The sequence below is a fragment of the Megalops cyprinoides genome, chromosome 10 (assembly GCF_013368585.1).
Source record: "Megalops cyprinoides isolate fMegCyp1 chromosome 10, fMegCyp1.pri, whole genome shotgun sequence".
Taxonomy (NCBI): Eukaryota; Metazoa; Chordata; class Actinopteri; order Elopiformes; family Megalopidae; genus Megalops; species Megalops cyprinoides.
The window spans coordinates 22,910,790-22,934,593 of record NC_050592.1 but is presented as its reverse complement, the minus strand read 5'-3'; the positions used below and the strand labels follow the sequence as shown (position 1 = coordinate 22,934,593).

Sequence of the window (23,804 nt, the reverse complement as noted above, 5' to 3'; positions counted from 1 at the left end):
CAGGTGGGGGCGCCAGCACATCTGCAAACTTGGCTACTTCCTGTCTCTGGCAGTGGCTGGTCTGATCAGTTCTGCTCTTTCCCAGACTGCATGTGGATGGCCTGCTGTGTGTAACTTTCCAGGGCTGAAATGGGGGATTTATGGAAGGGGAATGAGGAGCAGGTGACTGTAGTGAGGAGGGGGGCTTCCTTGGATACAGGGAGAGAATGCTGAAACAGGCAGCCAAGTTTGCACGGATGTCTGGCGAGCCTCCTGAGCCTGCCTGTCTTTCCTGTGGGATCTCAGTGCAGCTTCCTTTTTTCCCATCTTGTTGTTGCTCTCTCGCCCTCTCCCTCAGGGTCCTGGCACCCAAATGCGCCGCATGCAACCAGCCGATCCTGCCTTCTGAGGTGAGCACCCACAATGCCCTGCGGACTGTGCACTCTCCAGTATTCTCAGGAAGGCTGCGGTGACACATGTCCAGATGTACCCGCAAAAGAAAAGAACTGGAAAATCAACTTTCATTTTAACTGGTGATAATCAGACTCTGAAAACATAATAAATAATGTCTACACTTACACCAGCATGGAAAATTGCAGAAATAAGACCCCAAAGTAATTTCTGGAAAACCCCACTCTCAACATCACCCTTACAATTGTTGTGGGAACTTTTTAAAACATTGATGACACCATTGTCTGAAACAGATGATTTGGATTCTTTTTCATTTTTTCCATTTGTTAGTGACTTAGATTACAGGGAAGGTGAAGTGTGAGTCTTGGATGACCTAACAGTGTGCCTCTAAAATAATAACAGGTATCAGGTGTTCCCTTGCAGGAAAAAGAAGCTAGGGAATGCTTTACTCATGCAGCAGACTGGCGCATAGAGAAGGTGATGTCACCCTTTGTGGGCGTGGCCAAGTCTTTGGAAAGCTGACCCCTTGTTGTAGCCTGTCATTTGAAGATTTTTGTTTTGCAAAATGAATTTGCCATTTTTGACTCCATCGAATTTCCTAACTGCTGAATAAAATTGGAGCAGCGTACAAGGATCATATACCTGCGTGGTCCGAGATTAATCTGAACATCAAACACATAGTACTAGTACAATCACCACTAGAGTATTGAACCAGTTTTTCTGGGCAAAAAGAAAATGACCAACCCCTCGGTATTTCCTGTCTGAGATCTTGAACCCGATGTGAGGGATATGGACAAGATGTTAAGACTGTGCTGGGAAGATTCAAAATTCCTTCACCCACCTAGGCCAAGCTCCTGAACTGGACCAATTGAACTTGCACCCACAGCAATAGCAGTTCCAGAGAAACTAATTTTCTCTAGTGCTAATATTTTCTTTGCTGTCCTTTTTAATGCACAGCGCTGCACTGTCACAATAAACTGCCTACAGACACATGCCACCCACTACGTCACAGTTCACATGGATGAATGATCTGTTAAACGGAGATACACATCACCCAAATCCCATTGGGGGATCTTGGAGTGGCAGTTGTTTGTGCTAAGAGTGAATGAGGGTGTTGATAGGCCCCAATCATAGAAAAAGGGGTTCTGACACATGTATGAACAGAGACAGCGGTCTCCTCACAGGGTACTTCACACCATGAGTATCCATTGCTCCAGGCCTGGCTCACTCCCACACCCCCAGCCCTCCAAAATTAGAGTTGACCTGTCAGGAATGCAGCCCCTCCACCACCCCCCTGCGAGGGTGGAATTCGCAGCGGGCTCGGCGGGCTTATCTCTGTGTGGACATTGTTGAAGTACCATCTTAGCCCCAGAGGTGTCAAACATGGCCATATTTCTCTGTGGCTGCTCAGCTCCAGCTCCGCAATACAGACGTCAGATGTGATGACATAATGAAGACACAGACATTGCAAAAGACGCAGAGTGTGTGGCGATGACTAAGATGAAGAGTGATTGGATGCAATGACGAAGCACTCTGGCAGTTCTGTCTCTTGCTGCCTCTAGAGTGACTTGATTCTCAAAATCCAGAATTATTCCCAAAAAGGGTAAAATGCTGAAATACATTACGTTACTACATTATTGGCATTTAGCAGACGCTCTTATTCAGAGCGACTTACATCAGTTACAGGTTTTTGCAATGTTATCCATTTATACAGATGGATATTTACTTGTAAAAGGGAGTAGAAAAATACAGATATGTAAAATGTTAAATGGGGAAAAAGGTAAGAAAAGTAAAAAAAAAAAAATTGGTTCATAGGCTACAGATTTGACATCCCCAGTCTGACAAGTTGTCTGTTGTGCCAAAGGTTTGTGGCAATTGGGTGGTGTGTGCTTGTTTGTAAAGCACTGCATGATGGGCAGGGGCTGTTTGGGATGAGGAGTGTTCATCTAAGCAATATGTGCTGAGGGTGAAATCTAAAGATCAGTAAGATCTGCTTGCCTGGTTATCAAGTCTCCCCCTGTTTGTCTCTGAGTACTTCACTATCTGTGAGTCAGGCATTGGGGGGGGGGGGGGGTCATGACCCTTGAATCACATGAAAGAACCTACTGAGTGGTGTGCTCTCTGTTGCTAAAGACATTAACTGTGTTCATGACCTTGGATGAGACGATTTTGTAGGTGAGGATAACCGTGAGCAACTGAACTGAACCAAAACTAAAGGGCCAAGCTGTTTGCTTAACTGCTTGCTGTGATTTTAAAGAGCTGCTATAGATGGGATTCTGAGTCCGTCTGCCTGTCTGTCTCCCTCTGTAGGGCTCCGATGAAACGATCAGGGTGGTGTCCATGGATAAGGATTACCATGTGGAGTGCTATCACTGTGAGGTGAGTGCCATCGGAGATGCTGGTACTTCTGCACTTTCACTACTATGCCCAACCTCACATACCCTGCCATAACCTCCCACAGGTCACGGTGAAGTCAGCGTTCTACATTTGAGTCCAGAGTGCTGTATGTTCAAACCCCCCGGTTGAGGACATGTTCACTGATCTCTGGTTGAGCAACAGATTTTTCTTGAATAGGTCTACTCCGAAAGCAAACTGTACATTGTGCAACTGTAAATATTTGTGATTTGTACCAACCTGGACAGGAGCTTTTCCAAAGCAAACAAAGAATGTGGCTGGCCATAATCTGAACGAGTGTATGAAGCAGACATGCTTCAGGCATTTTCATATAATAATGTGACATCCTTGATATGAAGAAAACTTGAAAGTACTTTGGTGAGTGAATAGTGGGAAGTTGAGGGATGGCAGCAGGTGTTGGAGTGACTGGATGCGCTGGGAATCGAACTGCACTCATACCACAGTGTCCACACTTTTAACATGGCTGTGAACACGTCATTGCCACTCCCCATCCTAGTGATGTCACCCCTGCCTCACTGGCGTGATGGCTGCTGCATTTTTAAAATGATGAAAATAACTGTTTTTAGCTGTTTTGTTATTCATTGCCTCAACACTGCTTGTTACCGTCCCCCCACATATTCACTGCGCTTGTTGGTGTGTTTGTGATGCTAATCACAGCTTTAGTGCTAATTGCTCAGAAATGGAGAGAGGGACACATCATCGTTGTCTTCTTTGACTTAACTGAGGTGCTTTGCCATGTTGCCTGGGGGGTGATTGACAGCTTTAATTCAGTGAGTGTCTGGCAACAATGGTCCATAGACATGTCAGTAATGAAAGCTCTGGAGAGTCATCTTTAGTCCCTCCATCTGAGAGGATGCAGTTAAATGCCTTGTAATGGCAGTGGAGTACCCGGCTCGTTCTTAACACTGCCTATTTTCCTTCCATATTGACAGCTAATTTCAAGATGAATCTTAGGAAGTAGCAAGTAATAATGTAATAACACAGCGTAATAACATTTATTAATGTAATACATAATTCATAATTTAGTAAACCAGATAATGTAATAACTTCTAGATAATGTTACATAACATAACAGCTAGTATGAGGTGAGTAAAATTTTTATGAATAATGAAATTACTTCAGTGAATAATGTAATAACTTTACATTGTGTTTACTTTGCCTTGTTAATTGTCACATGAACCACAACACACACAACACATATGCACAAGCATGCATACACACACACTCCTAATATAACTTTCTGTGAGAAATGTGTTCCATTGAAAAGTTACACAAGAGAGCTTTCCAAAAAATATTTTAAAAACTTTGTCTCCACAGGTTTAAGAGGAATACAAACTTTTCAATTAAGCATTTCAAAATATGTAAAGAACATCCTATAAGGATTTCAAAAGGACTATCAACATACCAGTAAATAACAAATATTAATTTAGAAACATATTTCAGGTTTGGCTACCAAATGTCAAATGTAAGAGTTGCAGCTTTATGAGAATTAAATGGAATTGACATAACTCCATACCTGAAGAGAAAAAAATCTCACAATAGGAAACAAGGTGTATTTCAAGCCAAATTGAGGAACATCATATAAGGATCTCAAAACACATACTGCAACCTTACAATGACCAACAGCTATTATTCTTGCCCAATTCCAAATATAAAGGTGTTTGTAAATTAGTGTGAATGAAGTAGAATTAAAATGAGAGAGCATGCCAAGCAAAATTGTCATGCTCCAATGTAATTTCACTGTAGACCTACAGTACCAGTCAAAAGTTTGGACGTACCTGAATAAAATAATGGGAAACATTTTTTTAAACCAAACTAGACCAAACTTTTTTGGTCACTGCATAATTCCATTTGCATTATTTCATAGTTTTGATGCCTTAACTATTATTCTAAAATGTGGAAAATAGTAAAAAATAAAGAAAAAAAGGTGTGTCCAAACTTTTGACTGGTACTGTATAGTATGCATTATCTGTTTTTATTACATCAGCAATGAAAAATGTATTACATTATGAAAATCATAGTACATTACTTACTGCTACTACATTATCAGTTGCTATACACACTCTTACACACTGCCTCCGTGGGGGACTTGAGATTGCCAAGCAAAAAAAATTGCATAAGTTGAGGAATAATTTGGGCTGTTTGAATTTATTACCCACCATCACCACCTGCTGTTGATCAGATGTACACTAGCATTACCTTTACAGTTATGCCTAAAAGCCAAATGCACTGTTCAAACATATCTTCAGCATTCTTGATCATTCCTCTAAACCCCATAGTCTGCTAGTTTAAGCTGTTTGGCAAAAGAACCAGCTAGTTCTTTTACCAACTGACAGTACTTAGAGTGATGAAGTGATAACAATATTAGTGTGCCAGTATCTATGGTACATTGTAACATATAAAAGTCTGCCTTGCTCCCTCCTCTCCCCTGCAGGATTGTCACATGGAGCTGAATGATGAGGAGGGACATCGCTGCTACCCACTGGATGGGCACCTGTTATGCCACACCTGCCACCTAAAACATATTGAGCCTGGTTGCTCCTCACCCACAGCTGCAATCTACCAGCATCAGTTCTAGAGGCCTGGTGCCACCTGGTGGCTCTTAGGAGACACTACCATTTTCCCCCTTTACTTGCTGCCAAAGCTGACATTCATCAGAATGTCATCCAGTGTCTTGTGGATGATATCAGAGCAAAGTGACGGATTTTAAACCTCTGGTGTTGCTGGGGGCCAAAGTGAAAAAGAAAACAAAATGGAAAAAAGACTACAAGAGAGCATGGATGCAACAATGGATTGGTGCAAGTTCATGGATATTATTCCCTTTTAAAAACATTTTAGGATTTGACAACAGGGAGTATGGTAGGGTGTAGGTATACATAAGTGATTTCCATTGTAGAAGCCAGCAAATCTGAAAGTGTGGGATCTGTGTGTGTGTGTGTGTGTGTGTGTGTGTGTGTGTGTGTGTGTATCGCTCTTGATGAAACATTAAGTAAGGTGAACTAGATGACTGGAACTCCAATCCAAGTTTTGCAGTGTGCTTATGAGCTCAAATGAGATCTGAAGGAGGGTTCTCAATGTCTTTATGACAGAAGTGTTGCAACTATCATAATACTTGTGTGGAATTCATACAATCTCACCACTGTGCCTACAGTGCCAGGCAGTAGCAGAAGCTTGCTTATAAATGCCTTAGGTATGGTAGTTGGTCACAATTCCCTAATTCATCTTGGACTGATCACTGGCGCAGCCATATACCCTGGTTGAGAACAGAAATGAAACAGCGGATTCATTTCAGCCCTTCTCATTTGGTACCTGGTTTTTTGGAGTGCTGACAGATTGAATGCACAGACGTTTTGCTTGATCTGTTCTAATTTTGCATCCTTAATGTTAGTGGATATCATGGTGATGGGCATTTATAGCCTATTACACATAGTGTGGATTTTCTTAAGTGTGGTGTGCTTTTGTTACAGGCCCCAACTGTCCCTAATGGCATTGTTTCAAAGTACGTTTATATAAGACCTTATTATATTGAAGTACTCTGTGTGTGTTTGAGGGAGAGTGTGTGAAAGAGTGTGCACTTGGCCTTCTATTTGGTCGTATTTGTTTTTAATGACTTTGAATGCTATGTATCCTGTTTATTACACAGTGTGTAAGAGTGGTAAAGGTATGAAGAATATTCCAGGTAATGTTATCTATGAGAACAAACACAAACAACCCCCTTGGTGTTGGAACACTGTCCCAATGACAGTGAGTCAGTGTTTTTCTCTTACTTGGACCAGCTATTGTATTTATTTCTGTAAGTCCCAATTCAAAATATTTCAGCTTATTTTTGCTATTAATCAATACAATTCTATACAACAGCAATCCTTACAGCAAGTTATTTTGAACATCACTATGTATTTAATACAAAAAAAGATTTTCCAATCAGATAATCTGATGTTATATGTAAAATAAGATCTCTGTGCATATTCTGTACCACTTGCTTTAGATACATTAGCTGTACTGCAGTGCTTATCTTAAAAAATCTGGTGCCAAATTATGTCTTCAATTTAATTATAGAGAATGATATAATCTGTTGTCCACCTTTTTTGCTTCTTGTAAAGATTTTTTTTTCAATTCTGCTATAATGCTTGTGTTTAATATGTGTAACACCAACTCGTTTTCAGATATGATGTGTGAAAGGAATTGTCTATGTGTGAAAGATCAGTGATTTAAAAATAAACATATTAACCAATGTTGTATTAGTTTAATTACAGAACGTCTATTATTATCTGAAATCAATGCACTGGACATGAGCATATGAGTGTGATTTCATTAATCGTGGTTTCTCAAGTGTAGCTAATAATACTAGCAACTGTTACAGGAGAAAATTCAACACTGCATGCTTGCAGGGAGCTAGGATATTGTTTTTGTAGTCCGACAAATGTGACCAGTTGCAGTGGGGTGGTTTTGTTTTGAAATACTGAGCAGCAGTAATACTTCAGTAAGCCTGTGGCCTCAATTCTTTGGTTGACAGGGTTGCAGATCAGTCTGTTTCCTAACTGGCTATAGTGGCAGCTATGACAGGCATCACTCTAATCAAACGTCTTGGATCCATAAACATATATTACATGTGCCCTATAGGAGAACGACCCCTCTTGGTTTTGACAATTGTGTTCTTACTCACACAACGTGACATATACGCATAAATAGCATTGCTAGCATGCAATATTGTCATGGAAAATCAGAATAATTTTATATGGTTAAAGACCCTGTCAACAGCATTCAATTCCTTAACTATAGGACACTGCAAAAAGTTTGACATCATTTTCTGTCTATCTCAAATACCAGTTGTATGTCAGGTCTAAGGAAATGTTCGTGAGGTGGTACCATTTGAAGAAGGGACTTTCATTTCCAGAATTTTGCTCAATATAAACAGGAGAAATAATACAATATTACTATGGTAGTCCAATAATTATGCACTATCAGCACCGTCTAGTGGTCAAAATAAACTTTTGAACATGACACTTTAGTTTGATGGGACAGTGTAATTTATGTCAGACTCTCACTATATTCTTTGATGACCTCTGGCCTGCAGTTTAGGAATGTAATGTCCATAAAGATAAGAGGATGGGCTATATAAAGTCCTGAGATAGTTTGTACCGTGTAAGTTGTTGCTCAGCTGGGTATTAACAGGTTATCCTAATAATAACAATGGCCACAATTAGTCGGCCGCTATGCTAAAAATGTTGCTAACTACTTTAGCAGTTAACTGATAAAGTTCCATCGTTCAGTTTGCCTGTGTGACTGAGAGTAGAAGCGCAGAAAAAAAAGAATAAATGAACTGGTTAAAACTGAAAGAAAATATGATAAACAAAACGCTATGGGTAGAAGTACCCCTTCAGAATGCATTATTTTAGAATGTGGTGTGCCCTCAATAGATTCAACAGAACAGAAAGAGTTCACCAATTCCGTGTTTCCATTGGCACACTCGTATAGGTTCAGTCACTGGTCAGACGTGCAGCGAGTGTAGTGAAAGTCTTTCGGCTGGCAAGGAGCGGTCTTCTGCAGATACTTGGAGGACGATGCGAGGCAACTTGTTGAACAGTAGTTACTGGTCGAAGTGAAAATCCAGAATACTGGTTATTCAACAAATAGGACACAATCATATTATTACGAATATTTTCTTCATATGTCATTAATTTTCTTAATTCAGTTAAAGCTTAACACCAGCTCACTTCTTCATAGCTACATGCGTGGGGTGAGATTATTATTATTTTCTTGGAAAAAATGATGCCTTACTTTGCAAACAAAACATGTAAGCAAATTCCTCCGCAATAAAACAGGAACACTTGAAATTTTAAACAAAGCACCTACAGATATATCATATATTCAGGACTAGGATAAGGTTAGTTATCTGAAAGGGCTGATTACGTTGTATAGCTGTTAAAAGTGATCGTCCGATTTAACACCGAAAACGTTTGACAAAAGTTTTTCGAGCCAGCCAGGAGTCGAACCTAGAATCTTCTGATCCGTAGTCAGACGCGTTATCCATTGCGCCACTGGCCCATATATGGAGGTGGATAATTATCATATATAACCCTATACCAAAGAACCAAATGATTTTCAAAAATCTTTGAATATCCAGGATCTGAATGATGACAGTTGCGATTAATCAAATTATACGATATATAGAACAAACTTAGTTAGTACCACACTTGCTACATATGGTAAAATATGAACAAAACCTTTTGAGTTTGCGCCTCTGTGAAGTTTTGGGGTCAGCCCTCAACGCTCCGACCTCCCTCAGCGCGTTCGTGACACGTCACCGAGGTCAGGGAGAAACTAAAAAGATGGCGACCACCTATGGGAGCTTGAACTTGTGAGTAGCTCTGTCATAATTCCAGTTTAACCACCAAAAACTAGCTAACTACCAGCTGATAAATATGGGACTTCGTAATTAATAGGGGTATCTGTCCTAGCCCTAAAAAACAGGGTCCTAGCCCTAAAAGACAAGGTCATTTTGCAGTGCTTACCCAGATAGTCAAGCTAACGTTACTTACCTAGCTCAGTTTCCCTACGGCTGCTCCTGTCACTTCCATATGATCTCTTAGTAACTAGCTAGCGATGGACATTGAAAGAGCAGTGCTATTTCGCAAGCAAGCAACGTATTGAGTTGAGTTAACATATAGACGGTGGAAGCGGGTCTCTGACCTGATAGGTCCACCTGCCTAACTAACGTTAGCTAGGTAGATTACCTATCTTACTTTACTGGAATGTGGCAGACAAGACCAAGCATTCACATCTCATACCGGTCAAGCACAGAAAACCGGCGATGTTCAGCAAATTTACCTATACCCACCGGCTAGCTAGCCTAGCTCGCTACGTGACAGCCAACCTGTCAGAGCAATCAAACAGGAACCGTAGAGTGAAGGGTGGGGGGAATATCAATATGGATGATATTGTCTTCTAAAGTTTGAATGACATAGGAAAAGAACGAAGTAATAAGAGGGTAAATTAATGGCATCGATGTACTTTTTAGGAGCTAACAAGCAGGTGTGGATAAACGATGGAAGTGAGTGTAGGGACCTGGTTGGATTTGGAGGAACGGATAATGACCCAAATTAAATTTATTCCAACATTCTGTCTGGTATGGTTTCCCGAATGGATCCAGTGGATGTAAGCACCGTTAGTGTAAACAAAACAAATGTTCTGATAGATTTAGACCGCCACTCCTGTTCAGTGTGGCCGCCCAGGGCTTGAATACTTTGTTTTGAGTCAGATGCTTGATGTTGCTCTTTTTTTGTTCATGCATATAGGACACCTTTTACAAGAAAAGCAGTAGAAGTCATAATGCCAAACATAGAGTGGAAAAAGGTCTAAATTTAGACAGAAAGTTAAAATGGTTACATTTCTGATTGCACTTTTGAGATTTCAAGCCATGCCAGGCTGAGGTGTATTTCCTGCTTGTAACTATGGGATTGGTCAGTTCCTAACCTACCATGTGCCTTGATGCCCTTGCTGTAAATATTTGTAGCTTGTTTCTGTGAAAATTCTTGTTCTTGTCTCTCAGTGTCACTGTGTTATGTCAAACTGTTGTATTGTCACCGTGGGCCTGAGAGAAACGCAATTTCAGTCCTCCGTATGTCCTATGCATATTGGAGAATTGACAGTAAAGTTGACTTTGACTTTCCTACTTCAGTGGGAAATCTCAGAATGAAAACTGGGTTGCCTTAATTGTTGATATTGGGTCAGTAGGGGGTGCTGTTTCCTCTGGTCTGCGTAGAAAAGCTGACTGTAGATACTGTGCTGTAGGAGACACTATCTTTGTTGACATGCTAAGCCATTAATGTAGTAAGTAAAGATTCCATGGTGCCTAATCAGCACCCCTTGGCTCAATAAATCCTACTCTCTACACTTTGGCTAATGTGTGCTGAGAGTTCTTTCGCAAAATGGCTGCCAGGCATTATCAGAGTGGGTGCTGTATAAGTGCAGTTTATTGTCATTATCACTTTCATTCTTACAATACTTAGCACAGTACATCATGAACAGACGAAGGCCTGAGAGGGCTGTTTCCCCAGTGGTAGGGTGGAAGATCAGCCAGCAGGCCTGAGCATGTCCTCTGCCAGTCAGCTCTGTTCCCGTGGAAGAGAAGCAGTCTGTGGCAGCAAAGGACCTTATTTCTCACACACATCTGTGAAGGAAAAGAAAAGCCCAAAACTTAAAAATCACAAAAAAGAGAAACTTCAGTTGAAGGCTGAGGAGTGTATCTGTGCCAGAACAATAAATGTGAGGTAACAGAGTAGTAATAATAAAAAAGAACATTTCTCAGAAAACACAAAGACTGGCAAAGAGGCTGTGTCACTGTTGTGCAATATCTTCACTCATGCTGTTGTCATGTGTGTTGTTTCTCTCTGTTTCTCTCTCCCTCCATCCAGCTGTGTTCTTGCTGACTGTGTGGGCTTTCTCTCTGTAGGCACACAACCCCTGAGAAGTTTTACATAGAGGCCTGTGATGCTGGCGCCAATGATGTCCTGGCCATTGATAGAGTTTCCGCTGAAATGACACTCACAGGTGCAGTACCATGGGCTGGCCGGGGCAGTGCATTGTGGGTACAGATACAACTCACGTGATGTACATGGAGGGCTTCTGCCTCTCAGAAGGGTTCCAAGAGCCTTGCCTGTTACATCTACATCTGCTTTTCACTGTATATTTGTATGAATTGTTTTTGAAAGTTAATTTTTACCCTTGGTAGATTTACGCAATGTCAGTACCATACCCACAAATAATAATTAGTATGCCTTTCATACAAATAACAGAGGGACAATTGTGAAATCACCTTGCAATGGTAACACTCTTGGTAACAAGGCAGTGATGCCAGAACTGGACTGTGCTGTGATGCATTTACATGGAATGCATGTCACGGTATTCTGTCTCTGTTTGCATTTTACTCACAACTTATTCTGTCTCGATACCATTCATCAAACAGTAACATTTTGAAATTTTATATCTTTTTTGTTTGATTATATTTTTTCAGCTTATTCAAGTTTTTTTTTGGAAAACAATAATGTTAGGCTTCAGATAAATGTAATGTTTTATACATAAGGCTGTCTGAATTATATGCATGTGTATGGAATGCAGACACAGCAGTAGTGGAAGATTCAATTCATTAACTTTGAATTTCTGATGTTTTTTGTCTTAGAAAAGAGAGAAAATACTCACAACGTACATTATGTGGAATACAGTTGCAGTGGCCTGGCCATTATTGAAGCCTCAGTAATTTCCATACTGATAATGCATAATGTTTTATGATGACTTGCAGCACTCAGCAGATTTTTTATGTGCAGAAAGATGCATATGCACATCTTTTGTGGTTCAACGCCTTTGAGCCTTGGGACTTCTTTGGAGTGCTTTTAGAAATGTCCCTACTTAAATTCTCCATAATCTCATCCCATACATTTCTCTTATGACAGTCTGATTCCTTGGAAAAATGTTGGAAAATTAGCCATGGAAGAGGTGATTGAGCTTCTACACACAAAATGAATGTCCTAGTCTTGGTGCAGTACTTGCGTGTAGTCATATTTAGAAGAAGCATGATGCTATTACATAATTACTGGTAAGCACTGATCCTGTGATCCAGTGTCAGGGCTCAAAAGTGACTCCTGCTCCATCATGGGGTGAAAATGATGATGATGATGGTGATAATGAAATGGTGATGATGGCTGAAGTCATATCTGTGCGTTCGTCTGGTCCTAGGGATGAAGGATGTCCCTCCATCTGCTGTCTCTCAGCCCATCTGTGGCATCATGGGAACCATCCGCTTGGTGGCAGGTATGTGCGGGGGAGGACATGCTCAAAGAGGGTATAGTTAGCTAGGTCAGTTAGCAAAATGTGTGAAAATTTGCACATGCATTCCTCTCTTTCTATGCAAACAACCTAGAAGGGCTGCCAGTCTGAAGGAAAAAAAAAGCAGTAGAGGTATCAAGTAACAGCAATATGGCTGCCAAAATGGATGATACTAATGCATAGGCAAGCTTTTTTATGTCATAATAATGTAAAAATAATTTCAGGTTACTGTAAACATTTTACAAATTGTCATTCATTTGCATATCGACTTTATTTTCAGTGGAAAAATAAATATATACATTTTTCAATGGAAAAATATATGATGTTGTGGCTGTCATCACATCATTATCATGCACAGCGTTATCGTGACGTCATCCTTATTTACACATAAGAAGGTTTATTCTGAATTTGAAAACCTGGTTTAAAGTTTATGCCAGTACATGCCTGGTCTCCACCAGTCTGTCTGTTTCATATTTCTTAGTTTTTCAAATGAGATTGAGAAGACACAGCTAGATGTTTTAATGACATTTTCTTCTCTAGAAGTTACAACAGTATATTTGTATAAACCACTCCCCTAATGTAAAGTGACTAAAAATGGACGCATAGTAGAAACCTTTAGCAAAAAGTGAAATTAATTTCATTTTCTTTGCTGTGCCATTAAAAAGATACAGTTTGTATTCAATGCACTAAGCCTATCAAACATTGTTATTTTCGATATTTAAAGGGTAGGCACCCTATGTAAGTTGATATATTATAATGTGTCCCCCTCCAACATACAGGCATGTACCTCATTGTGATCACCAAAAAGAAGGAGGTGGGGGACCTGTTTGGGCACACCTTGTGGAAAGCCATTGACTTTGATGTCATCTCTTACAAGAAGACCATGCTTCACCTCACAGATAGCCAGGTAACGCCGCAGGAATCCTCACTCCAAGAATCAAGACCGCACAGAATCCATCACCTCTGTGTGGTGGTAATTGTGCTGTGGGCTCACTGGAGGAAAACAGAGGGGAACCTTCACAATGAACCCCCATTCAGAAGTCTGGTTGATTGGACTTGTGTGTGGAGGGCTGTCTGGCCCAGGGTGAATTTTCTCAGTAATGTCATCTGCAGGATCTTGGCCTGTTCTCTGCTTGTTAGTTAGTTATAGTTCCTAGCATGCTGCGCTCAGGTAGGTAAGTCATGGCGGGGTTCACAAGGAAGACTAAGCAGTTTTTGGACATGCTTGTAGCTGTGTGGGGTTTGCCATTTCCCTCTGTGCTGTTGCAGGTTTGGTATGTGTTTACACAGCAGACCAGCATGGCTTGTCTGTCTATGGGTGATTCTGTCGCATGTGACAGTTGTGGCAGCCGTGTGGTCTTTGAGATGAACAGTTGTGTTCGGTGACTTCTGTCATTTGCTGTTACGTTGTTAAGAGAGTTTTTTAAAGGGGCATCTAGTAAAGAAATGTTTGATTTAGCTGCTTATTTCTCTCAGGTGAGTTATGCTGGGAAGTGTACAAGGCTCACATCTGGTTATAAAGCCTTGCTAAATACTTACATGCCTATATACTGCTATGTATTTTCACAATCAAGATTTTCATGCTCACTGAAGTTTCCTCAGACAGTGTTGTAGAGCTTCACATTCATGTAAATGCTAAACCTAATTTTAGTTCTCTCCTGCAAGGGTGACACATTTACAAGGGTTTCCCATGATGAAACAGCCACAGTGTGCATTTCCTCATTTCAAAGCACTCATACTGCTCATAAGAAAGGACGAAATTTGCCTAAACTCCACAGTTGCTCCATGTCTAGAAATAGTTGCAGTTGATGGGACACAGTTACCTGTGGTGACTAGTAAAGGGACATGAAGAGGAAGGTCTTTTATTATTCATCAGTGCTCATGGTGATATTGTAGATGAACTTTTGAAAGGACAGCTCCAGTGGGAATGCCCAGGCAGTGATGATGAAGGGCTATTTCTAAAGGCTGCAGGCCATCTCCCACAGAGTGAATGGAGATGAAGGCCATTTGCAGGCTAGAGTTTGGAGTGCTTACCAGTAGTGCCATGACAACAAGAGAGAGGGGTGATTTTGGGACAGTCCTGATTGCTTACTCATAGGCTGCTCAAATGTGTCAGTCTGAAGGTTACAGAAGGCAGAGAAAGTAAACCCTAATTATTTTCCATAAAGCAAGCAATTTCTTAGTATTTGCTTAGTAATGCCTCTTAGTAATGCCAGGTCTGTTCCACCACTGAAAGCCCTCACTTGTGTCCATGCGTTTAAATTAAATGTTCAGTTGCAATAAGTGCCAATTTCATGTCCACTTTGAGCATTTGATCAGATTTTTAGTGCCTGTTTCTCTGTGGTTTGGTGTTTTCACTGCAAAATTTTTTTAGAGAGTTAACCCAAGGTAAGAGGATAGCTGTCTCATCTCTTTAGTTGTAACTTTGGCTGCGGAGGGTAAGCATATTGTAAAATAATGCCTAAAAGAACTGGGTAAAAGAAGACAGAGGATAATCACTGTAGCTCTGACTGTATGCATACATTACAAAGTATACAAATATATATTTATATACATATGCTTAGCTAAAACCTCAAACAGAAATCCTGTTGTGTTCGGCAAAACTTTGGATGTTGCAGTGTATTTCTGGTTTTAACATTTTAATCCTGGTTCAATAACAGTCTTTCTTCATGTGACTGAGTGGGCCTCGGAAGCCTCTGAGTTGGAGGAGATGAACTGGAATGCGGAGAATCTGCTCTGGATGCAGGCAGCTCAGCAGTGTGTTCAGCAGGAGTGTAGTGCAGATGAGGGTGCAGCGGAGGAAAGGAATTATATGTGGGCTGTATAGCAGCAGGGCGTCCTTGCGCTTCCTTGTGATTCTCCAAGCAGAGGATTTTGGTATATCAGAAGTGTGGGTATTGATAGTGTGGTGTGGCGGTTAAAAGGGCAGAGCTTGTAACCCAATGATAGTAGGTTTGATTCCCAAAGGGTGCATGACCATGCGCTTGAGCAGGCTGAAATGCTTCTGTAAACATCCAGCTGAGTAAATAGCTAATATATAAACATGTGTGCTGTTCAGTCATCCCAAACTGGAGCATTTCCTAAGAAAACATATTGTTATGTAATGTAGTCTACATGAGTTAATTCATTTTCTAAATTAAGAGAGAGAGTGACAGAAACTTTACTGCAGGAGATGTCTCCCACTCATTCACAGCAGCCCTAACATCCCTGTTACCTCTGACCTCTCACCTCTGACCTCTCCTCTCCGCTCGCCTCCACAGATGCAGGACAACAAGACCTTCCTCTCCATGATTCACAGTGTGCTGGCCACAGATGGCTTCTATTTTTCCACAGACTATGACCTGACACACACCCTGCAGCGCCTGTCAAACACCAGCCCTGAGTTCCAGGAGATGAGTCTGCTGGAGCGGGTAAGGATGGAGTTGGAGGGAGGGAGGCAGGGTGACACAGAGGGAAGAATGAGCTGGAGTAGTAGAGGGAGAGAGGTTACTAAGGGGAAGCACGAGAGAGAAATGGATGAGGGGGCGAGCACAGGGTTACATTTGGACTGTGTGTGTGTGGCAGACAGGTGTATTAGTATGCATGCGTCAGTCAGGCCTATTTGTATTCGTGTGTATGTGTGTATCAATGTGTCCTTCGGCACCTGCTCATGAAGCAGACTTTAAACAGACTGCAGGATTTCAAAATCATAGTGGCTCACACATTTCTATGCTATTAATTAGAATTACAACCAATACCTAATTAACTGTAGTTTCCATTTCTCCTACTACAGCAGCTAAAATAGCATCACACATCAGATAAAACCCAATTTCATTTATAGCAAGGTTCTCTTAGCTTCTGTTATTATTTTCTTTGATTATATTATTTTTCTGAACATCTACTGTGACATATGTTCCCTGTGCTAATTTAGCGTAATAATCAGTCCAAATATGAAATGACTTGCTTGGATGAAACAAAAAACAAAAAACACCTCTTGTACTCCGGGGTTAGTGTTGTGTCATCAGTGTGCTGCATTTTTGGCATCGAGTTTGTTCAGGTTTCTGTGCTCTCTTGTCTCTTCTGTGGGGATTGTGTGTTAAGCTCTTTTCAGGACTCACATTAGTGGGCTTTATGGTTTCTGAGGTCTGCCTGGTTGTCTCTGGTGTTTGCAGGCAGATCAGAGGTTTGTTTGGAATGGACACCTACTGAGGGAATTCATTGCACAACCAGAGGTGAGGATTATATGTTTTTAGTAGTTTTAAAATGCTAAAGGTAACTTATATTCTTCAACAATCTATGATAATTATACATCAAAATACGTAATGGCATATAAGTATATGAGGTAGAAGGATTTTGATGGAAATGTCTTCCAGTCATACTTTCCTCTTTTTAGTAAATAACCAAACAAAAAAAAACAAACAAATTTAACAAGTCCTAATGTTTCTTTATAAACAAATGCCAACCTCTTTTACCCCACAGCTCCACAAGTTTGTATACCCTGTACTCCATGGATGTATCCTTTCCTTGGCCTCTCTCGGTACCACCTTCATGAGTGTTGAAAAGGCAGGGTCCGTATGCTGCAATGTTCAAACCCGTGATCTTTGACCGCTGTGCTCCAGTCATGTCAATGAGCTCCTGCTGCATCAATGGGAAAATCTTTGACTGGGTCATCATCTCCAGGAGGAGCTGCTTCAGGGCAGGGGTGCGCTATTACGTCAGAGGTGAGAGGCATCTTCAAGTGTCCCACAGATTAATTCCATTTTTACTTCTTTACTATTTACTTTTTTTATGACAGGTTAGTTTCAGTTCATTCAGTTAGCTTAGGCCTAGTTCATTTTTCAATTGTCGGTAGCCAAGATGAGAGATTTTTTGTCATTACTTTGTCATTATATTTTGTTTGCTTACTGTATATTTACTGTTACTTTTAGTATTATCACTTTTAGTCTGTAATCCTTCCCTGTGTCTGTGAAAGGATCTTCACAACCCCTCACTGTTTCTGTAAATGACTCTGCCTCAACCCTTGCTTTGTCTGTAAAGCAGTCTACCCCGCCCCTCTATGGTGGTACTGTGAAAGCTCCATATTTCTCCCCATAGGCATAGACTCTGAAGGACATGCTGCCAACTTTGTGGAGACAGAGCAGATCATCCAGTACAACGGTGCAAAGGCTTCATTTGTACAGGTGAGAGGATTCCCTCTGTCAAATTTAGGTGCTTATCAGTTCATTTTTTTTCCAGTGTTGCTATATTTGACTTCTCTCCCCTCCTCCTCGTTTTCAGACTCGAGGCTCCATCCCTTTCTTCTGGTCCCAGAGACCTAACCTCAAGTACAAACCAAAACCACAGATCAGCAAAAGCATCAATCATGTAAGCTCTCTTTTTTAATTATTTCATGATTGCTGTCTCTGTCTCTCATGTTTCCAAATATCCAAATTGGTTTGAGTTTCAGACCATCTGTTAAGACAGTTTGCCAAAATTTTCCTGTCTTTCATCTACAGTTGGATGGTTTCCAGAGACATTTTGACTCCCAGCTCATCCTCTATGGAAAACAAGTAATTTTAAACCTGGTATGTCTCATCTTTTATGTCATGGTCTTTGTGGTTGATGGTTATTATGGTTTTATTGGTTTATATTATTATTATTATTATTATTATGTTGAGTTTTTAGGATGTCATTTACATCTCTGTATTGTCACAGGTGAACCAGAAAGGTTCAGAGAAGCCGCTGGAGCAGGCCTTTGCCCAAATGGTGTCCAACCTTGCTAACGGTATGGTCAGGTGAGGGCCCTAATCTTCCCAGCATGCTCAGTTTCACCTCCATTCATGTGGACCCTGTAAAGCAGTGGATGTAATTTTCTTACATTTCTGAAAATCTCTGTTTCTCCTCTGCAGGTACATTGCTTTTGACTTCCACAAGGAGTGCAGCCGAATGAGATGGCACCGACTGCATGTTCTGGTGGATGCTGTCTCAGAGATGCAGGATGAATTTGGGTACAGTGTTTTCAGCTTTGTGCATTAGTCACGTTGCCACAGGGTGAAAAAGATCACAGTATTGTCAGCTTACTAAGCTGATAGTGAGGGCTTGAAGAAACCAACCCCTCTAATTTTTACCCTTGAATTTTACCCATGAATTTCTGGAGAGGTTAATCACACTGCTGTGACGCCTGACTTTGGGTGCCCCGGTGGAATGAAGAGGGAATTTACATTGCACTCTGTACACCGAATGAAAGTGATCATATTGGTTTGAAACAAAATAGAGGGTGTGTAAAGGCACCCACCAAATGAAATTGCAGTTGAAACATTCCTTTTGTGGAGATCCTTGCCCTGGTCACATGACCCTGTGGCTCTGTGCAGCTACTTTCTGGTGGACTCCGATGGGAAGGTGCAGATGCAGCAGGAGGGCACGTTCCGCAGCAACTGCATGGACTGCCTGGACCGGACCAACGTGGTCCAGAGCTTGCTGGCGCGACGGTCGCTACAGGCTCAGCTGCAGGTGAGGAGCCCTGTCCTGCCCAGCCCCGCCCACACACCCACTGCTGGTCACACCCACCGCACCGCCCACATCGCCAAACAGAGTCACAGTGATGCCCATCACCCATGAATATCTCACCTCTGCTTCTGTTCCCATGGCAGAGGCTGGGCGTTCTCCACGTGGGGCAGAGAATTGAGGAGCAGGCGGATTTTGAGAAGATGTACAAGAACGGTAAGCCTGCCTTAAACCGCAAATGTGAAATGTAATTGCCTGCACTTTAAAAACCCGACCTTCCCATCACCCGTATTGACACACACGCCTATTATAGACCTCACCTCCCATTACACATACTCACACACATTCCTATTATAGACCCCACTTCCCATCACATATACTCATACACACATTCCTGTTATAGACCCCACTTCCCATCACATATACTCATACACACATTCCTGTTATAGACCCCACTTCCCATCACACATATTGACACACACATTCCTATTATAAACCCCACTTCCCATCACATATACTCACACATCCCCATTATAGACCCACATTCTCCCTACACACAGACACACACACACTTGCACACATGCAGACAGTTGACTGTGTCTCTGTGTGTTCTCTCTGCAGCCTGGGCTGACAATGCCAATGCATGTGCCAAACAGTACGCTGGCACAGGGGCCTTGAAGACGGACTTTACAAGGTAGCCTGCAAAGGATGCTGTTTAATGATTAAATAGGATTACTGGGGGAAAGGGCAAACCTCTTCCTTGGGGAAAAACAACAGAGTAGCATGATTTAAACCACCCGATGCCTTAGCAGCAATATCTGAGCACTACATCTGAGTAGTTACATACTGTAATCACCAGAAAATTCATAAATGCAATGTCTATTGAAGCGGGTATTAATTGTTACCATAATCACCAACCTGCATATGATGATCTTCTTCTTAGCTTATTAATGGAAATATTAACAGGCGCTAATGACATTGTAGCATGTCTGTGAAGTCTGATGGTGATAATAAGCAGTGGTCTCTGTCTGAGCTCAGGACAGGGAAGAGGACCCAGTGGGGTCTGGTGATGGACGGCTGGAACTCCATGATCAGATACCTCAAAAACAACTTCTCTGATGGGTTCAGACAGGTGCGTCAGCCCCCTGCACATTTCCTCTTCCACACTAAAGACTTAAAAGACTAGAGGTGAACTTCATCCCTCTCAGAGTCATGCTGAGTGGTGGTGACCCACACGGCTCACGCAGCCAGGCATGAACTACACTGGACGATAATGTGTGCGTCTTTATGAAGGCACATGCAGATCTCAGCTTTGATCTGACTAAAAGATTCATGACAGACCATGGTACAGTGGAGCGACCTAGACCGTTGCATAAGTATCATGGTTATTTACCCTCCTGAGGGTTCCAATGGGGGGTGTGGTCTCACTGAGTTTTATCCCTCGGGTCCAGGACTCTATCGATCTCTTCCTGGGGAACTACGCGGTGGAGGAGGAGGATCTGATAACACCGCTCCACCGGCCGAGGGATTGGAAGTTCCTCACTGTGAGTGTGCACAGGCACCTGGCATGGCACAGGCCTCCGCAGGAGCAGTGGGGGAGGGGTTTCTGCAGGCCAAGACAGCTGTGTGTGTGTGGGGGCTTACCCTTTCAAACTAAAAGGCGCACAGCATGTTTTTTATGAGATAATTAAACCCAGATGGACGGTTGAGTTATGCAGCAAGCATTCATAAATCCTCATTGTTAGGACAATGAATAAATGAAATTTTCCTCAACACGTTTTGAAATACCTCATTTGATTTTTTTCGTGTGAAATGTATTTCAAGTTCGAATTTGACATACATGCTGAATGATAATTATAAGGTAAAATACTGATTTTTCTAAAAGAAAACAGTCCTGTCAGTCCTTACATAGGAACACACACACACACACAGGCACCCAAATCTTTCTGATGACTGTCTTTCCCTCACTTTTGCCCTCAGCTTCCAATCATCATGCTGGTGGCATTCTCCATGTGCGTCATCTGCCTCCTTATGGCCGGTAAGAGAATTCTCCTTTGTGCTTTGAATTCTTTTTATTTCATCATTGATCTTAGGATATGCTGTGTTACATATTGTTGGCCACTTTAGTAGTTAGTTTTCATTACAGTTAATCTGCTGGTTCTAGAGGCATGGATGTCTTTTCTGAAATGCTTAATTCTTTCCCTCAGGGGACACCTGGACGGAGACCCTGGCGTACGTGCTTTTCTGGGGCATGGCGAGCGTGGGCACGGCCGCTGTCATCCTCTTCAACGGGCGGGACTTTGTCGACGCCCCCAAGCTAGTGCAGAAGGAGAAGATGGACTGAATGTGTGTGTGTGGGCAGCAGCTCGGTCCCAGTGACTCCTCCTCCTCCTCTCATCATCAGCCGCAGGCCTGGAGTCTGTACTGATCTGTCGTCCCCCGAGGTGACGGAGGGGGGGTGGCTGGGTCGACATTTTCCATCCCAGAATTCATTTCTCTCGTCCAGCTGGCGTCTAAAGCCTGGGCTGGCCTGCTGCTGTCCACACTGTTGTCGGAAACCAAGTGTCAGAGCGTGTCCCTCCCCTGCCCCTTGCCTCCTGTCCCTCTCTCTTGTCCTACACCGTGTCCACTGTCGGCTCTGCGCTCCCACTGGAGTTCCTCTCTCCTTCAGTACAACACAGATCACACCGCTGTCTGATTTTAAAGGGTCAGTCTTTCCCCTGTGCTTTCATCATGTCATCCTCCTTTATCTCGCAAAGCGTTGGCGGGGGGTGCTGGGGTGTAGAGAAATCACTCTCCGAACGTTCCACTCAAGTCTAAGTGTCTCACAAGGTGAGGGAGGCTATTCCATGGAGAACCAGTACCTGTTAGCAGGTCCCCAGCTTTTACTAGTCCTCTAGAAGGCTTGTGGACCAGTTGTTTCAGCTTTAACTTTCATTGGAAAGCTTTTGCACCAGTGCAGAATTGTTCCAAAGAAATAGCCTAGAGAACAATGTATGGGGGATGTTTACATTATTGAGTATGTTCAGTTTGTAACTGAAGTTAAATTGGACTCTTGCATTGCCCATACAGTCACAAGCATGGTGACCTCCAGTAATGGGATAGTGTGTCCACCTAGCTGGACACGTTCAATGTTCAAGTTGAATAAACACTGCATCTCAATACCAAAAAAAATTCTCTTTGTGGGAGATTGCAGTGTATATGTGCCATTGTGCCACTTATGTAGCATTGCGCCAGGCTGCTCCTCCATCCTCATGACAGTGTTCCATAAATGCACCCTGACCTACTAGGAGTACTAGGCTGCCACCTGTACCTGGGGTGATCCGCTTTTAAGACCCACCTCATCTACACTCAACAAACTCTTCCACTATAAGTGGAAACAGCTCTAATGGCACAGACGTGTTCAAGTGTATGTAGTTGCAGGTGAGTGGAAACAATCCGTTACTCTAGCGAGAAAAAAACAGTCAGAACGGTTTGACACCATACCTAAATGATGTGTATGAATTCAGACCCTTAAAACTAAAGATGCAAAAACCGGTTGCGAGATAAGAGTGAAACAGCTGCCCTCTGCCTGTAAGTCCTTTCCTAGAGTTCATCCTTGTTTTAGTAGACACATGGGTGAAGCTGAAGTGGAACATATGATTACTGCAGCCATGCCTCTTGGAGAGAAGTTGTGTGACATCTGTAGATCAGATGAAGTCCCCTGTCCATTTTGAGCCAGCATCTTATCTTCACCATAAGGAATGCTGTAGGTCCTCTGTCCTGTGGCAGTGACCTCCATGTGGTTTCTGGTGCTTTGGCTCTTAACTGTATTAGTCAGTTGGCTCCATGTGTCACTGTGTTTGGCAAATGAGCTATGTACTATTTTGTCAAGTCCCAGGGTTTTCTCAAGTTGCAGTCTTTGATGCAGCCTCCTAGTGTTGACTGTGGATCAGATTAATCTTTTTTTAAAGTTGTCATTGGGGTCAGAATAAGAGTGGGCTTGAGCCCAGATTGTTTGTTGAGACAAGAATGTAATAAGATCCTTGTTGCCTTAAGCCATTTGTCCAGCGCTAGGATAGTGGAGAAGAGTTGATCAGAGAATAGTATATGGTGGTAATCAAATATGTTCCTCATCTTGGTACAGGATTTCAGAATGGCATTAGGTAATCAGAGAATGTAAAAAAGGTCATTATTCTTTCCACTTTTAATCTATGGTCCAAACGTTGCCATAATACAATGTTAATGCACCTGTCATAATAGACACACTGTAGTTAGCTTGTTTACCACTTTTCACTACAAAGATGCTAACTGTGTTGGACACATGGAATTAGTTTTAGTAATTGGTGCAGAGTAAATGCTTGTAGTAAACTGCATCTTTTGCATGCCATTTTGAAACTTACCTTTTGTAACAAGCAGTTACATTGATTGATTAAAAAGTGATCTTATAGGGAATGGATACAATGCAGTGCTTTCTATGTGCACGAACCATCTGTCCCAGACCAACTTAAGGATGCCTACTGTGCAGTTTCTGTCTGTGTGTAAACATGACTTGTAAAATAAAGATTTGTTAGAAGATCAATATATCTTATATATAGCCATTTCCTTGTAAAGATATACTGTATATTTTTCTTGATGAGCTCCATGTGGAATACTTGGCAATGCAAACTCTAAATAATGCCAAGTTGAATATGATGGTACCTTTTTCATCAAGTCTTGATATTTCGGTAAATTCT

General features: G+C 41.9%; 2 protein-coding genes and 1 non-coding gene across 4 annotated transcripts in view; 2 read left to right on the top strand and 1 right to left on the bottom strand.

Annotated features, from left to right (window-relative positions):
- LOC118785094 (LIM domain-containing protein 1) overlaps positions 1-6,670 on the top strand; it is a 30,691-nt gene extending 24,021 nt beyond the window's left edge. For both annotated transcript variants that reach the window (XM_036539631.1, XM_036539630.1), the window contains 3 exons: positions 338-389; positions 2,701-2,769; positions 5,240-6,670. In XM_036539631.1, the coding sequence (XP_036395524.1) occupies positions 338-389; positions 2,701-2,769; positions 5,240-5,383 (265 nt within the window). In that variant the 3' untranslated portion in view covers positions 5,384-6,670. The remainder of the gene's footprint in view (positions 1-337; positions 390-2,700; positions 2,770-5,239) is intronic.
- Positions 6,671-8,777: 2,107 nt separating this feature from the next.
- Positions 8,778-8,850, bottom strand: trnar-acg. Its single transcript has one exon. It is a non-coding gene; the product is annotated as a tRNA-Arg (tRNA).
- Positions 8,851-9,134: 284 nt separating this feature from the next.
- Positions 9,135-23,786, top strand: sacm1lb (SAC1 like phosphatidylinositide phosphatase b). Its single transcript, XM_036538871.1, has 20 exons — positions 9,135-9,163; positions 11,258-11,355; positions 12,538-12,612; positions 13,407-13,534; positions 15,888-16,037; positions 16,779-16,838; positions 17,086-17,119; positions 17,226-17,327; positions 17,701-17,786; positions 17,884-17,970; positions 18,102-18,170; positions 18,301-18,380; positions 18,495-18,593; positions 18,957-19,095; positions 19,236-19,305; positions 19,711-19,783; positions 20,128-20,221; positions 20,541-20,633; positions 21,070-21,127; positions 21,297-23,786. The coding sequence occupies exons 1-20, from the start codon at positions 9,135-9,137 to the stop codon at positions 21,431-21,433; spliced, it is 1,761 nt and encodes a 586-aa protein (XP_036394764.1). The 3' UTR covers positions 21,434-23,786.
- Positions 23,787-23,804: the final 18 nt, after the last annotated feature.